Here is a 12,065-nt window from a genome sequence, read left to right as displayed (position 1 = left end):
TTTAGACTCATTTTTAGGTTTGTCTATGACTCTTTCAGGTTCTTATACTTTCTAGTCATCGTGCGCAGGCCATCGCAGCCCTTCTACATCATTCAGCTTTGCATCCATTCCATCGATTATCACCATCACTTCTGGTGCCAACGACGACCACTAGACTTCTTGCGATCACGCCGACGCTGCTAGTGATAATCATAGCCGAAACCTGCATCTCCTAGAATTCGTATAGCTACAGATAACATCAAAGCCGCATCTGCATCCACATCGACACAAAAACAAAGAAAGCAATGTCGTTCGCCCCACACGACAGTACGTTCACGATCGTATCTCTCCATCCACACTGACAGATGGCGCCTACTTGCACGTTTGCATAGTATCCGCCCCCTTCAGCTTCCCAAAAGAGGAAGAAAAAGTCCTTCAGTACTGGCGAGACATCGACGCGTTCCAAACCAGTGTCAAGCTCTCAGAGGGAAAACCTGAATATGTTTTCTTCGACGGCCCACCCTTCGCTACTGGACTTCCGCATTATGGACATCTTCTCGCTGGGACTATCAAGGTATGTCTTCTTCTCATTAATTGTTGTATCATAGAACCGTAAGCTCACAAACCTACTTCTTGTCGCCCTGATCGCCACGATCCATCCACGTCCACCTACACCTTTTACCTCAACCATCTCCATGGCCAACACAAATCTGATACGATGAATCAATCTAGGACATCGTCACCCGCCACGCCCACGTTTCTGGCCACCACGTCTCCCGACGTTTCGGCTGGGATACCCATGGTCTCCCTGTCGAGCACGAGATTGATAAAAAGCTCGGCATCACCGGAAAAGCTGATGTTCTCGCTATGGGAATCCCCGCCTACAACGCAGAATGCCGCGCCATCGTCATGCGCTACGCCTCAGAATGGCGCTCTACTGTCGAACGCATGGGCCGATGGATTGACTTCGACAACGACTACAAAACCCTCAATGCTTCCTTCATGGAGAGCTGCTGGTGGGCGTTTGGCCAGCTGTGGGAGAAGGGACAGGTCTATCGTGGTTTGAGGGTGATGCCCTATTCGACTGGCTGTACGACTCCCCTTTCAAATTTCGAGGCAGGCCAGAATTATGTAGATGTAAGCGATCCGGCGGTGACAGTGGCATTCCCATTAGTGGATGATCCTGGAACGGCCTTATTAGCATGGACGACGACGCCGTGGACGCTGCCGTCGAATCTTGCGCTGTGTGTGCACCCAGACTACGAGTATGTGAAGATATGGGACGAGGATCGGGACACGCGATTCATATTGTGTGAGCGCCTCCTGAAGACGCTGTATAAGGATCCAAAGAAGGCCAAATTCAAGAAGGTGGGCACGTTCAAGGGGATAGATATGAAAGGATGGCGATACGTCCCGCTGTTCGAGTACTTCACCGATCAGGTTTGTCCCCATTAGGCTTTCGCTCAGTCTGTGTCTATTCTGACAGGTTGTTCCGCCCTGGCGTTCAGTTTGAAGACAAGGCATTCCGAGTTCTCGTTGACACGTATGTCACAGACGCAGACGGTACAGGCATTGTCCACCAAGCACCCGCGTTCGGCGATGACGACCACCGCATCGCGATTGCCAACGGTGTCCTACGCCCTGATGAAATGCCACCGTGCCCTGTCGACGAGACGGGCAAGTTCACAAATGAAGTCCCTGATTTTGCGGGGGTATATGTCAAGGTATGTGCAATCTTATCTCTATCTCTTGTTCGTGAGTAAGCCATATATTGATTGGGGTTGCGCGCAGACGGCGGATAAGGAAATACAGAAGGTCTTGAAGGCGAAGGGCAGGTTAATTGTGCAGTCAACGCTGCAGCATTCATATCCATATTGTTGGAGGTGCGTGAGCCCCATTTCGGTGTTAGGGATGTCGGTGCTAATCTACCTTTTCTGAGAGCAGATCGGGTACCCCGTTGATCTATCGTGCTGTGCCGTCGTGGTTTATCCGCGTGCAGCCTATAGTGGACCAATTGGTAGGCAATAATCAAGAGACGAGATGGTTCGTCCACCTCCCTTCTTATCTCATGATGGACTAAAAAACACAAACAATGGCTCAGGGTCCCGCAAAGCGTTGGTGATAATCGATTTGGGAATTGGCTCGCCAATGCGCGCGATTGGAATGTCTCCCGTAATCGCTACTGGGGCACGCCGATCCCACTTTGGGTAAGCGAGGATTTGGAGGAGGTGCGTTTACCAAATATCCTCTATCTTTTCGCCCCATTACTTTTATGCCAAGCTTAGCACCGATGATGACTCGAAGCTGAATTTTCTTTTTTCTTGTAGATCGTATGCATTGGCTCCATTGCCCAGCTTGAGGAGCTCTCGGGTGTGAAGGGCATAGTAGATCTCCATCGAGAATCGGTGGATCATATCACCATCCCATCGAAGAAAGGCCGTGGCGTCCTCAGAAGGATCGAAGAGGTGTTCGACTGCTGGTTCGAGTCCGGGAGGTGAGTTTCATCTCAGCTAGTTGCTGCATTAGCTGAGCTAACGTTTCATTGCTGCCGTTTACAGCATGCCTTTTGCGCAAGTGCATTATCCATTTGAGAACAAGGAACTGTTTGAGCGTACGTTCCCCGGTGATTTTGTCTCTGAAGGTATCGACCAGACAAGAGGATGGTTCTACACGCTGTTGGTGCTGTCGACGCATTTATTTGGAGCTGCACCATGGAAAAACTTGATTGTGACTGGGCTGGTCCTCGCAGCGTAAGCTCTTGATTTTTTATAATGAGATATAGCTCGAGTCATTAATGGAAATGTATGGGCAGTGATGGAAAGAAGATGAGTAAGAGCAAGAAGAATTACCCAGATCCCAATCTTATTCTTGACCAGTACGGCGCCGATGCCACAAGGTTTGTCCTACCTCTGCCTGATCAACTCACGTGGTTGATTTCTTCATCCCAGAATGTTCCTCGTTAACTCGCCCATCGTTCGTGGGGACAACCTTCGTTTCCGCGAAGAAGGTGTGCGAGAAGTGGTGACCCGCGTGCTCCTCCCGTGGCTCAATTCCTTCCGTTTCTTCCTCGGCCAAGTCGCGCTTTTACAGAAAACGACGGGTGTTTCTTTCACGTACAACCCACATGCGCCGCTCTCGAATAATGTGATGGACCGATGGATTCTCGCGCGGTGCCAATCGCTTATCGCGCTCGTGAGGCAGGAGATGGCGGCGTACAGACTCTACACTATCATCCCGCGGTTGCTCGATCTAGTCGATGAGCTGACGAACTGGTATATCAGGTTCAATAGGAGGCGCTTGAAGGGTGAGGATGGGAAGGAAGATACGGTTTCAGCGTTGAATACGCTGTTCGAGACGCTGTTCACGTTGTGCAGGACGATGGTGAGTTTTTGTGACTTCTCGCGATTTGATTTTCTTCTTCTATGGAGTTTTTCGAACGATAATGGTTTTCTGTAGTCATCGTATACGCCGTTCTTGACAGAGAACGTCTACCAGTCGCTGCGCCAGTTCATACCAGAAGACCCCTCGGTGCCTGATTCTCGTTCTATTCATTTCTTGAGCTTCCCGGAGGTGAAAGAAGAGTACTTCGATGTTGTCATCGAGCGACAGGTTCTGCGTATGCAAGCCGTTATCGAGCTGACACGGAATATCCGGGAAAAGAATAATCTTTCGTTGAAGGTACGTACTCGTTTAGCGAGGTCTTCATCACAGACTAGTAACAAACTTTCCGTCGCAGACTCCTCTCAAAGAACTGCTCGTTTTCCATCCTGACGACGAGTACCTCGAAGATGTGAAGTCGTTGCAACGATATATTCAATCCGAGCTCAACGTTCGCGATATTGTTTTCACGTCTGATGAAAACCTTTCTGGGGTGCATTACCGTGTCATCGCAGACTGGGCTGTTCTGGGCAGGAAACTGCGTAAAGACCTCGGGCGCGTGAAGAACGCCCTTCCAAAAGTATCCAGCGCCGCAGTGAAAGCTTACATCGACTCTGGCAAGCTCACGGTCGATGGTATCGAGCTCGTCGCTGGCGATCTGACTGTGCAGCGATATCTAGAACTGCCAAAAACATCTGAAGGGCAGTACGCTACACATACGGACAATGATGTCGTCGTGAGACTCGACATCCAGGTACATCCTGATCTTATGGGCGAGTGGTTGGCGAGAGAGATGATCAACCGTGTGCAGAAGCTGAGGAAGAAGGCAGGGCTGCAGGCTACAGACGATGTGGATGTTTACTATCGATTTGAGGAGGGTTCAGGGGCTGAGCTACAGGATGCGATGAAGGAGCATGCGAGCGTTATTCAGAAGACTGTGCGGAGCGTTCCTGTCGATGAAAAGGATCGGAAAGGAGGGGTATCGGTGATCGAGGAAGAGCAAGAAATCGCAGATGTGAAGTTCATCCTGTCGCTGGTGCGACAGTAATTTCTTTGACCGTCTGAACTAAAGAAGGAACGAAATAGAAGAAAAATGAATATGTTGTTACAATAGTGTGCATGTAGAATACTGTTGAAAATTCCCTCACTGATAATTGGTTTCTGTCAATGTTACTTGTTTTCCAAAAATAATGTGTATGTGATCATTCCCACCGTGACTATACCTGCGAGTGAATCGAGTGCTAGTAATACAGTAGCGTTGCTTTTCTAGAAATACAGATTGAATATGTACGACGTACAGGATAACTTACTTCTTGGTCGTGCCAAACCCGCCGAACCCCATCATTTTAGCCATCTCATCATCTTCTTCTTGCATCACTGAGTCCTTCACGAGCTCAACGCGAGCCCTTTCCTTCTCTGCCTTTTTCTGTGCTTTTTTCTCAGCACGCGCGGCTGCTTCTTTGGCTTTTATCTCTGCTAACCGCTGATCAAAATCGAAAGATTTGGCATTCGACGCTTCTTTTGTCTTTTCACGCAGGAACGCTATTCGAGCACGCACTTGCTCGAGCGTTGATCGCTCTATCCGTGTCGTCTGACCCAATTTCCTCAAGTCTTGAATGCCAGATCAGAATAATAGACTGAGAAAGTGCAATAAAGGGACGTACGTGCTCTGCCGTTTATATGGTCCAGATAGCCTACGCTGTCCTTGTAGGTCCTACTACACGCTTCACAGAAGAAACCAGGTTGCCCTGGCCCTCTACCACCAGGATTCTGGACTACCATAGTCTTGTTGAGATTCTTGTCCAGCTCCAGCGAGCCCTCACGGCGTTTCATGAGTTCGGTGGGTTTGGGGAGGTCATCCTTTGGAGCTTTTCGTGGTCTCTTTCCTATCCAGCGGTTGGTATAAGATATAGAGTGATGTCATGAGGAAGGTTGCACACCTTGCTTCAACCTTTCCTCGTTTTCCTGCATACGAGTCTTTTCGTCCTCGTCCTTTTTTCGAGCCCGTTCTGCATATTCTTCCTTGTCCCACTTCTTCCTAAAGTCGGTGTCTGCTGCTTTTGTGCCATAGGCACCACCCTTGTCCGCCATCGCTCAAATACGAAAATCAACGATTGAGGTAGTGTTGAATAAGATGGTGTGTCTGCCAGTGGTTTTTCCTTGCCGAAGTCTCGATGGTGGAGTCAACACGTGCACAGAAATAAAGCGCGTCTCTACAGTGCACAGCCACAACTGCTGCGTCCTCGAACTTTTGATCCAAAGCATAGATGCAAGCTTTGGCTATCGTTTCAACGCGACATGGACATGAGCAATGAAATCCCTCTTGCTGCATCCTTTCCTTTGCCCTTCCGCGTCCTTTTCCTGGCTGGAATGGGTATACTTGGCTGGGCCACAAACCTCCATGGTCTCCACTTGTTGGGTATAGACGCACCCGCCGTGCTAGAATTGCAAGAGCCCCAGGATCACATACCTCTCAGACTACCTTCTTCTCGCCTCTCTGGCTTTCGACGGATTCTAGATGCTGCTTTAACCTATACCCCCGTATACCGCGTTTTTACGGCGTATTCCCTATGGTGCTTCGTAGCCTGGTTGTACTTTCGATACTCGTCACAGTCCGACCCAGCGTTGGTGGACCTGTTTAAATACATACCAGCGGTTTGTGCATTGGGAGCTCTTACGCTCTTACTCTGTCCATACGATGTTTTTCAAAAGCATGAGCGGGATGCATTCATCTTGTGGGTATACTTATTTTTTTTGATCTCCTGTTCTGCAGACGATTCATGTATGGACATCCCTTTTTTCTGACCGTAGTTCTATCCGGAGATGTATATCTCCCCCAAGTGGTCATCCAATCTATTTTTCTGACGTGGTATTCGCCGATGTTTTTACCTCCTTCGCCAAAGTACTGGGAGATGTCTGGCTTTCAGTATTAATGCTTCTCCCTGGGGGTAGTCTCCTATCTCTTCCTTCCCAAGACGGCTGGTCGCGTTGGATACTCCCTGTGCTGATGAGGTACACTTCTGGCATTTTCCATATATTATAAAGCTAACCGTTGGCCGCTAGTTTGCCCTATCTAGCCCGCTTCCGTCAATGTCTAGTGGAACATGCGTCTTCTACGAATGATAGTAGGAGACCGTTATATAATGCAATCAAATATGCATCTTCTTTCCCGGTCATCTTCCTTTCTGCGGCGCAAAGAATAGTCATCTCTGACCTCGTGGAAGAGAAAGGGGAGGGGGTCACGCGCGAAGCATGGCACGGAGAACATCAACTCTTTCGGTTATGGTGAGTGCGAAAATCTCCAGGATTCTAGGTCATGCTTCTATAGACTCTCTTTAGGCTTTTGGCTGCCGCTGTGAACTCGGTATATTCGTTCTGGTGGGATGTAACCAATGATTGGGGTTTGGATCTGTTAAAGCCGCGACCTGCTGAATCACGAGGGAGACCCCCACGAGCGCTAGTGCTGCCCTCCCTTCATTCAAAATCCACGAGTATGACAGGATCTCCTGTTCATTCGCCGTCTTCTTCTGCAGACCTCAGTTCCCAATCACGCTCTGGTATTTACACCCCCATTCCCCCACAACAAAGCTCTTACCCATTCGGGCTCCGTCCTGTCCTCCTCTACCCTCTTCCTGTCTATCCGTTGATTATCTTCCTCAACCTTGTGCTTCGCCTGACGTGGTCGATCAAGTTGTCGAGTCATCTGCACTCTGAAACCGAAGGCAGTGCGCTCATCTTCTGGCTTGAAATGGCGGAGCTGGTGCGTAGGTGGATGTGGGTTTTCGTCCGTGTGGAGTGGGAGGCCGTGAAGAAGTCGAGAGAGGGACGCAGGAGCGGTGCAGGGAGTATCAGCGGTGACGAAAGTTTTGAATTGATCTCAGAGCACACGAATGACAGTAATGATATACCATGACATTTATAGATTCTGTGGTACAAAGTATGGACGATAATGTAGTGAGTCGTGCTTTTTTACCGCATGTTATCTCAAGCTCACGATGGCTGATGTGCAGGATATAGATATAGCCATTGAACTAATAGACACCCATCAGTGAATAGCGGGATCATGCGGGCGAGAATTGCGCCATGCTAAGCATTTGTCCAGGCATCAAAATAGCCGCGTATTTCATGCAGGTTCCCGACGAAGTGTGAATAATAGAGAGCGCGTAGCTTGCAAAGGTGAGCAGGTTCCGATCACGTCCTAAACGATTGTTCCTGAGAGTTGCCCAGGTGCACACAGTGTGCACACGTCGCCTGTAAGATCAGGACTCAAGAAGGATAATCTAGGATGGTGCAGCTTAGTCGGATAATCATACCCGAAGCATTCGTCGAAGATGTGAGCTCGCGTAGCAAGTTGTGAGACAGCGATGTGAAGACGCCCACGGAAGGAAGTGTCAGTGTCTGGGACCGGAACGCTTGAGAGAGCTTTTTTTTTCATTTGGTACATGTGCGCCCGAGATTGTCCGAAGGTAAGGGGCCACTTCCAAATTGGTGAGTGCGTTTTCGCCCGAGTTTTGCACGTGACGTGTGCCAGATATGGAATGGGTTATCTGAGTAGGATCTCGGTGTAGGAGGTAGAGGCCAGAACCGGAAGGAGTGCAATCCACGTCTGCAGAACGTCAGATGACGGGTCCCTGTTTCCATCTCCCATCTCCTATAAAACCCTGGCTTTCAACCCATGTCTCCCCACTCATCGCTTTTCTCACCATCTCATCCTCTCCCATCCTCATCCTCTCACAAATAATTCTAACATCATGAAGGTGATCAGGCCCTCGTACGTGCATGTATGCTCGTCGCTGACTGGCATATTAGGTCCTCGCAATCTTGTACAAGGGTGGTTCAGCTGCCAAAGAAGAGCCCAGACTCCTTGGTACCGTTGAGAACCAGGTAATGCTCTCAGCTCTCTTCACAAGACTCCATTGCTGAATGCATCCAAAGCTTGGCATCCGTGAATGGCTCGAATCCCAAGGTCACGAATACGTCGTATGTGTGGTCGTCTGACTATATGCGCAGCTCATTCACCACCTTGCTTTAGGTCAGCGATTCGAAAGAGGGCCCCGACAGCGACTTCCAGAAGCACATCGTTGATGCAAGTATAGCTCGCGTTCCTTATGGGACCTTGTGTGTTTATTTATGCTTTCCTATCTCAGGCTGAGGTTTTGATTACCACCCCCTTCCACCCTGGTTACTTGACCGCGGAGCTGTTCGAAAAGGTGTGCTATACTCTCACAATACGAGTTTATCGTATTCATTTCGTGTCCTCTAGGCCAAGAAACTTAAGATCTGTATCACTGCTGGTGTGGGTTCAGACCACATCGACCTTAACTCTGCCGTCAAGAATGGCGTACAAGTGCTCGAGGTGTCGGGCTCAAACGTCGTCTCCGTCGCTGAGCATGTCGTTATGTCTATCCTTCTCCTCGTCAGGAACTTCGTCCCTGCACACGAGGTGAGTTCACAGGTTGATGCATATATGCGAATGTTAAACCTCTCTCTAGATGATTGAACGCGGTGACTGGCAAGTTTCAGACGTTGCCCGCAATGCTTTCGATTTGGAAGGCAAGGTCGTTGGAACTATCGGAGCTGGTCGTATCGGTTACCGTGTTCTCCAACGTCTGCTTCCTTTCGACTGCAAGGAACTTATCTACTACGACTATGCCCCCTTGCCCGAAGGTAGAAGCACTTCCATTTTCAGTCTCTGTCTGTACTGATCGTGGCTTTTAGCTGCTGCAAAGACTGTCAATGCCCGCCGAGTAGAGGACCTCAAGGTTAGGGACCTATCATATACATCTCTGTCATTGTTTACTGACGTCACCCTTTACAGGACTTCGTCTCGCAATGCGATGTCGTTACCGTCAACTGCCCCCTGCACGAAGGCACCCGTGGCCTCGTGAACGCTGACTTGCTCAAGCACTTCAAGAAGGGTGCCTGGCTCGTCAACACTGCTCGTGGTGCCATCTGTGACAAAGACGCTGTTGCAGCAGCCATCAAGAGTGGGCAGATCAACGGTTACGCTGGTGATGTCTGGAATGTACAACCCGCACCCAAGGACCACTCGTGGCGAACGATGAAGAACCCTCTCGGTGGTGGAAACGGTATGGTGCCACATTACTCTGGTACTACTCTCGACGCCCAGGCGCGCTACGCCCGTGGTACAAAGAGCATCCTCGAGAACTACCTCACTAGCAAAGCCCAGGAACCTCAAAACGTCATCGTCGGTGTTGGCAAGTACGAGACCAAGGCTTGTGAGTTTCACAGCAATCCTGACTTTGTTGTATGTTTTTACTGACTATGATTGGTATTTGCTCTTTGTAGATGGTCAGCGCTGAGTGCTTTTTATTTTGGTTTTGTGGAGGTTCGGCTCGCATATTCAAATGTACTATAGTCGATGCCATTTTTACATGTAACTTTATAACTTCTTGTCAGCTCTGTCAGGCGCAATATGAAACTTTGATAACGCGGCGATCATAAACTGAGCACTACTATTTACTAAACAAGTCGACCTCAGAAAGATTGCGTGACCCGCATCAGAACAATGGAGGTATATGACAAATTCACAGGTTTCTGGAAATGAATGACTGTGCTCCATATGAATTCCATGATCATATGAGAGAATAAGTAGAATTTTCCATTCTCGAAATGAAGATTCGAGTGAACTCATTACCCGTAAAGAGGGCCGTGAGTAGCACTAGTACATCCTTGATACTATCTCTAATTGGTGCGCACCAACACCACTAACGTTCGGCGGCCGATAGAACCTCGATGTGGAACGAAAGAGCCAAACCCTCCCCATGCAGCTGACTGATCGATACCAAACGGGTGAACAAAAGACACAATTAGATAGGTTTTAAGAATAAACAACGATGCGTGAGTAGTACAGAATATGATGATAGAATACAAACAAGAAAACCAAGAAAACCAAAAAAGACCCGAGACCCATGTCATGACTCCCTCTCTTTATAATCGCTCAGCTGCTCCTTCATGAACTTTTCCATTTTCGTCGCGTTCTTTGCGTAGATGGAGGACTCTGGGTTGTAGAGCCGGCAGTTGTCGAATACGAGGATGGCATCTTTCACGAATGCGTCCATGGTTGAGTACTGGTTTGTCTCTAGCTTGTGCTCCATTGTGCTGAAATCTGGGAATGTAAATTTTGAGAATGGGGTGGTAGGAGAAGGGAAGAAAAGGATGGTACACACCCATGGGTTTGGTGATGACATCGTAATAGTCCACGACCTCTTCTCCATTGACAGGTTGAAGAAAGGCCCATGAGAGAGGATGGCCTTGTAAGTCCGTCATAAGCCTCTGCATAAAGTTATGTTCTGCATTGCGAGGGATAGTTCGGGTGCTGTAGTGAATATGGATCGTGTGCACGCATCAGAAATCGCAATACAAACACCCAAGAGAAAAACGAGAGAAAAAAAATGTGCCACATACTTGGCATCCATCGTTGGCGTCCACCCACTTTCCCCTGTGAATGAAAAGATCGGACACACGTCATCAAAATGAATGAATGAAAACAACAGGCACAACCACGTCAAAGAAAAAAAAACGCACGAAGTCCCGGAACGTCCTTCGGATCAATCGCCATGTCACCCGAAGCGTCATGTTGGAACTGGGGTAAACCGGGGTAGACGATATGAGATTTCGACATTTCGCGGATCTTGGTGAGTATCGCTTCGCGTTGTTGCGCGATGAGGTCTGCCTTTTCGAGGTAGTTGACCTTGCGGAGCATCGTGCACTGCATGATCGTCCCTCCTTCGTAATCCTTGATGTACCCGGCCCATACTGAACGATCGAGAGTGATGTCCTTGGAGAAACCTTGCTTTTTGAAGTATCCGACGGCGTAGTTGTCAGCGTAGGTTAAAAAGTGCATCATGGTGGGATAAGTGTGGTGGATGTGCGTTTTGAAGTGGTCCATGAGCATGCCTCCATAGCCCTGGAAGGTTATTAAGCGCGAGTAAATAAGGTTGAGAATACCATCATACCTTGACTTGGTCTACAGATGCAGTAGCGAAGAAAACGATCTCTGCAAACCCGCGGTGAGGAAAGGGCCTGTAGCAAATACCGCCCACTACTTTATATCCTCGTTTTATGATGGCGAGTGATTTCGAGTTACTGTCGTACACCAGTCGTGCGATGTATTCTCGTGGCATCTTTGGTAGTTGTTTCTGGAATAGCGTTTTGAGACCGGTAAGTATGACCAATGAACGGGGTTGACGATCGTTTTCGACTGCGGTGATGTGTATGATGCCCTTTCGTAGTTCGACGATAGCGGCTTTTTCAGCCTTGGTGGGAGGCTTAGGGGGTGTGTGAGCACGAAGAAACAAGGATTCGAGGAGGCGCTTACAGCGTTGGATGCCGTACTACCAGCATCCACAGTGACACCATTCGCAAGACGAGTCAGTTGACCTTCATCCATTTTATCTTCGACTTTGACTTTTGGCTCTCGCCCGTTTATTCCATTGAGTGTTCCGTTCGAGTCTGCTTGCTCTTTGGTCGCACGGGTGGGGGCGGACTGCGCTTTTGATTTCATGCTAGACACCTTCTTGCCGCTTCTCTGGCCCATGGTTGTTCTGCCGCCGGTCTCTGGGCGCTCCCTGGACGTCTTCGTACCCATGCGCGCTGCAAGGGGTTTGTCTTCCTCTTCATCGTCGTCGTCGTCATCATCGTCGCTCAGTGAAGATACGGAGAGTCGCCGTTTTTTACTTGGAGGC

At 49.1% G+C, this 12,065-nt stretch overlaps 5 protein-coding genes across 5 annotated transcripts; 3 read left to right on the top strand and 2 right to left on the bottom strand.

Annotated features, from left to right (window-relative positions):
- Nucleotides 1-27: 27 nt before the first annotated feature.
- SERLADRAFT_361129 (uncharacterized protein) lies at nucleotides 28-4,545 on the top strand (the record flags this gene model as incomplete). The annotated part of the gene is made up of 13 exons (XM_007317499.1): nucleotides 28-306; nucleotides 372-553; nucleotides 712-1,419; nucleotides 1,488-1,703; nucleotides 1,771-1,862; nucleotides 1,921-2,022; nucleotides 2,081-2,207; nucleotides 2,307-2,473; nucleotides 2,538-2,729; nucleotides 2,792-2,875; nucleotides 2,928-3,360; nucleotides 3,436-3,657; nucleotides 3,716-4,545. 13 exons carry the CDS (start codon nucleotides 285-287, stop codon nucleotides 4,403-4,405), a joined length of 3,237 nt encoding a protein of 1,078 aa, XP_007317561.1.
- On the bottom strand, nucleotides 4,533-5,530 carry SERLADRAFT_465587 (uncharacterized protein; the record flags this gene model as incomplete). Its single annotated transcript, XM_007317498.1, has 3 exons — nucleotides 4,533-4,968; nucleotides 5,022-5,243; nucleotides 5,298-5,530. The coding sequence occupies 3 exons, from the start codon at nucleotides 5,446-5,448 to the stop codon at nucleotides 4,664-4,666; spliced, it is 678 nt and encodes a 225-aa protein (XP_007317560.1).
- Nucleotides 5,531-5,655: 125 nt separating this feature from the next.
- SERLADRAFT_448412 (uncharacterized protein) lies at nucleotides 5,656-7,760 on the top strand (the record flags this gene model as incomplete). The annotated part of the gene is made up of 5 exons (XM_007317497.1): nucleotides 5,656-6,092; nucleotides 6,169-6,369; nucleotides 6,421-6,642; nucleotides 6,697-7,193; nucleotides 7,460-7,760. 5 exons carry the CDS (start codon nucleotides 5,656-5,658, stop codon nucleotides 7,504-7,506), a joined length of 1,404 nt encoding a protein of 467 aa, XP_007317559.1.
- A 282-nt stretch (nucleotides 7,761-8,042) lies between these two features.
- Nucleotides 8,043-9,823, top strand: SERLADRAFT_465586 (uncharacterized protein; the record flags this gene model as incomplete). The annotated part of the gene is made up of 10 exons (XM_007317496.1): nucleotides 8,043-8,114; nucleotides 8,167-8,241; nucleotides 8,293-8,337; nucleotides 8,390-8,443; nucleotides 8,505-8,567; nucleotides 8,621-8,804; nucleotides 8,854-9,024; nucleotides 9,076-9,119; nucleotides 9,176-9,596; nucleotides 9,667-9,823. 10 exons carry the CDS (start codon nucleotides 8,109-8,111, stop codon nucleotides 9,678-9,680), a joined length of 1,077 nt encoding a protein of 358 aa, XP_007317558.1.
- Nucleotides 9,824-10,173: 350 nt separating this feature from the next.
- On the bottom strand, nucleotides 10,174-11,897 carry SERLADRAFT_465578 (uncharacterized protein; the record flags this gene model as incomplete). Its single annotated transcript, XM_007317495.1, has 6 exons — nucleotides 10,174-10,486; nucleotides 10,548-10,696; nucleotides 10,786-10,819; nucleotides 10,906-11,287; nucleotides 11,337-11,648; nucleotides 11,699-11,897. 6 exons carry the CDS (start codon nucleotides 11,882-11,884, stop codon nucleotides 10,293-10,295), a joined length of 1,257 nt encoding a protein of 418 aa, XP_007317557.1.
- Between the last annotated feature and the right edge of the window lie 168 nt (nucleotides 11,898-12,065).

The sequence above is a fragment of the Serpula lacrymans genome (genome assembly GCF_000218685.1).
Source record: "Serpula lacrymans var. lacrymans S7.9 unplaced genomic scaffold SERLAscaffold_6, whole genome shotgun sequence".
Taxonomy (NCBI): Eukaryota; Fungi; Basidiomycota; class Agaricomycetes; order Boletales; family Serpulaceae; genus Serpula; species Serpula lacrymans.
Note: the sequence above shows the minus strand (reverse complement) of the source record. Positions and strands in the feature narration are given on the sequence as shown.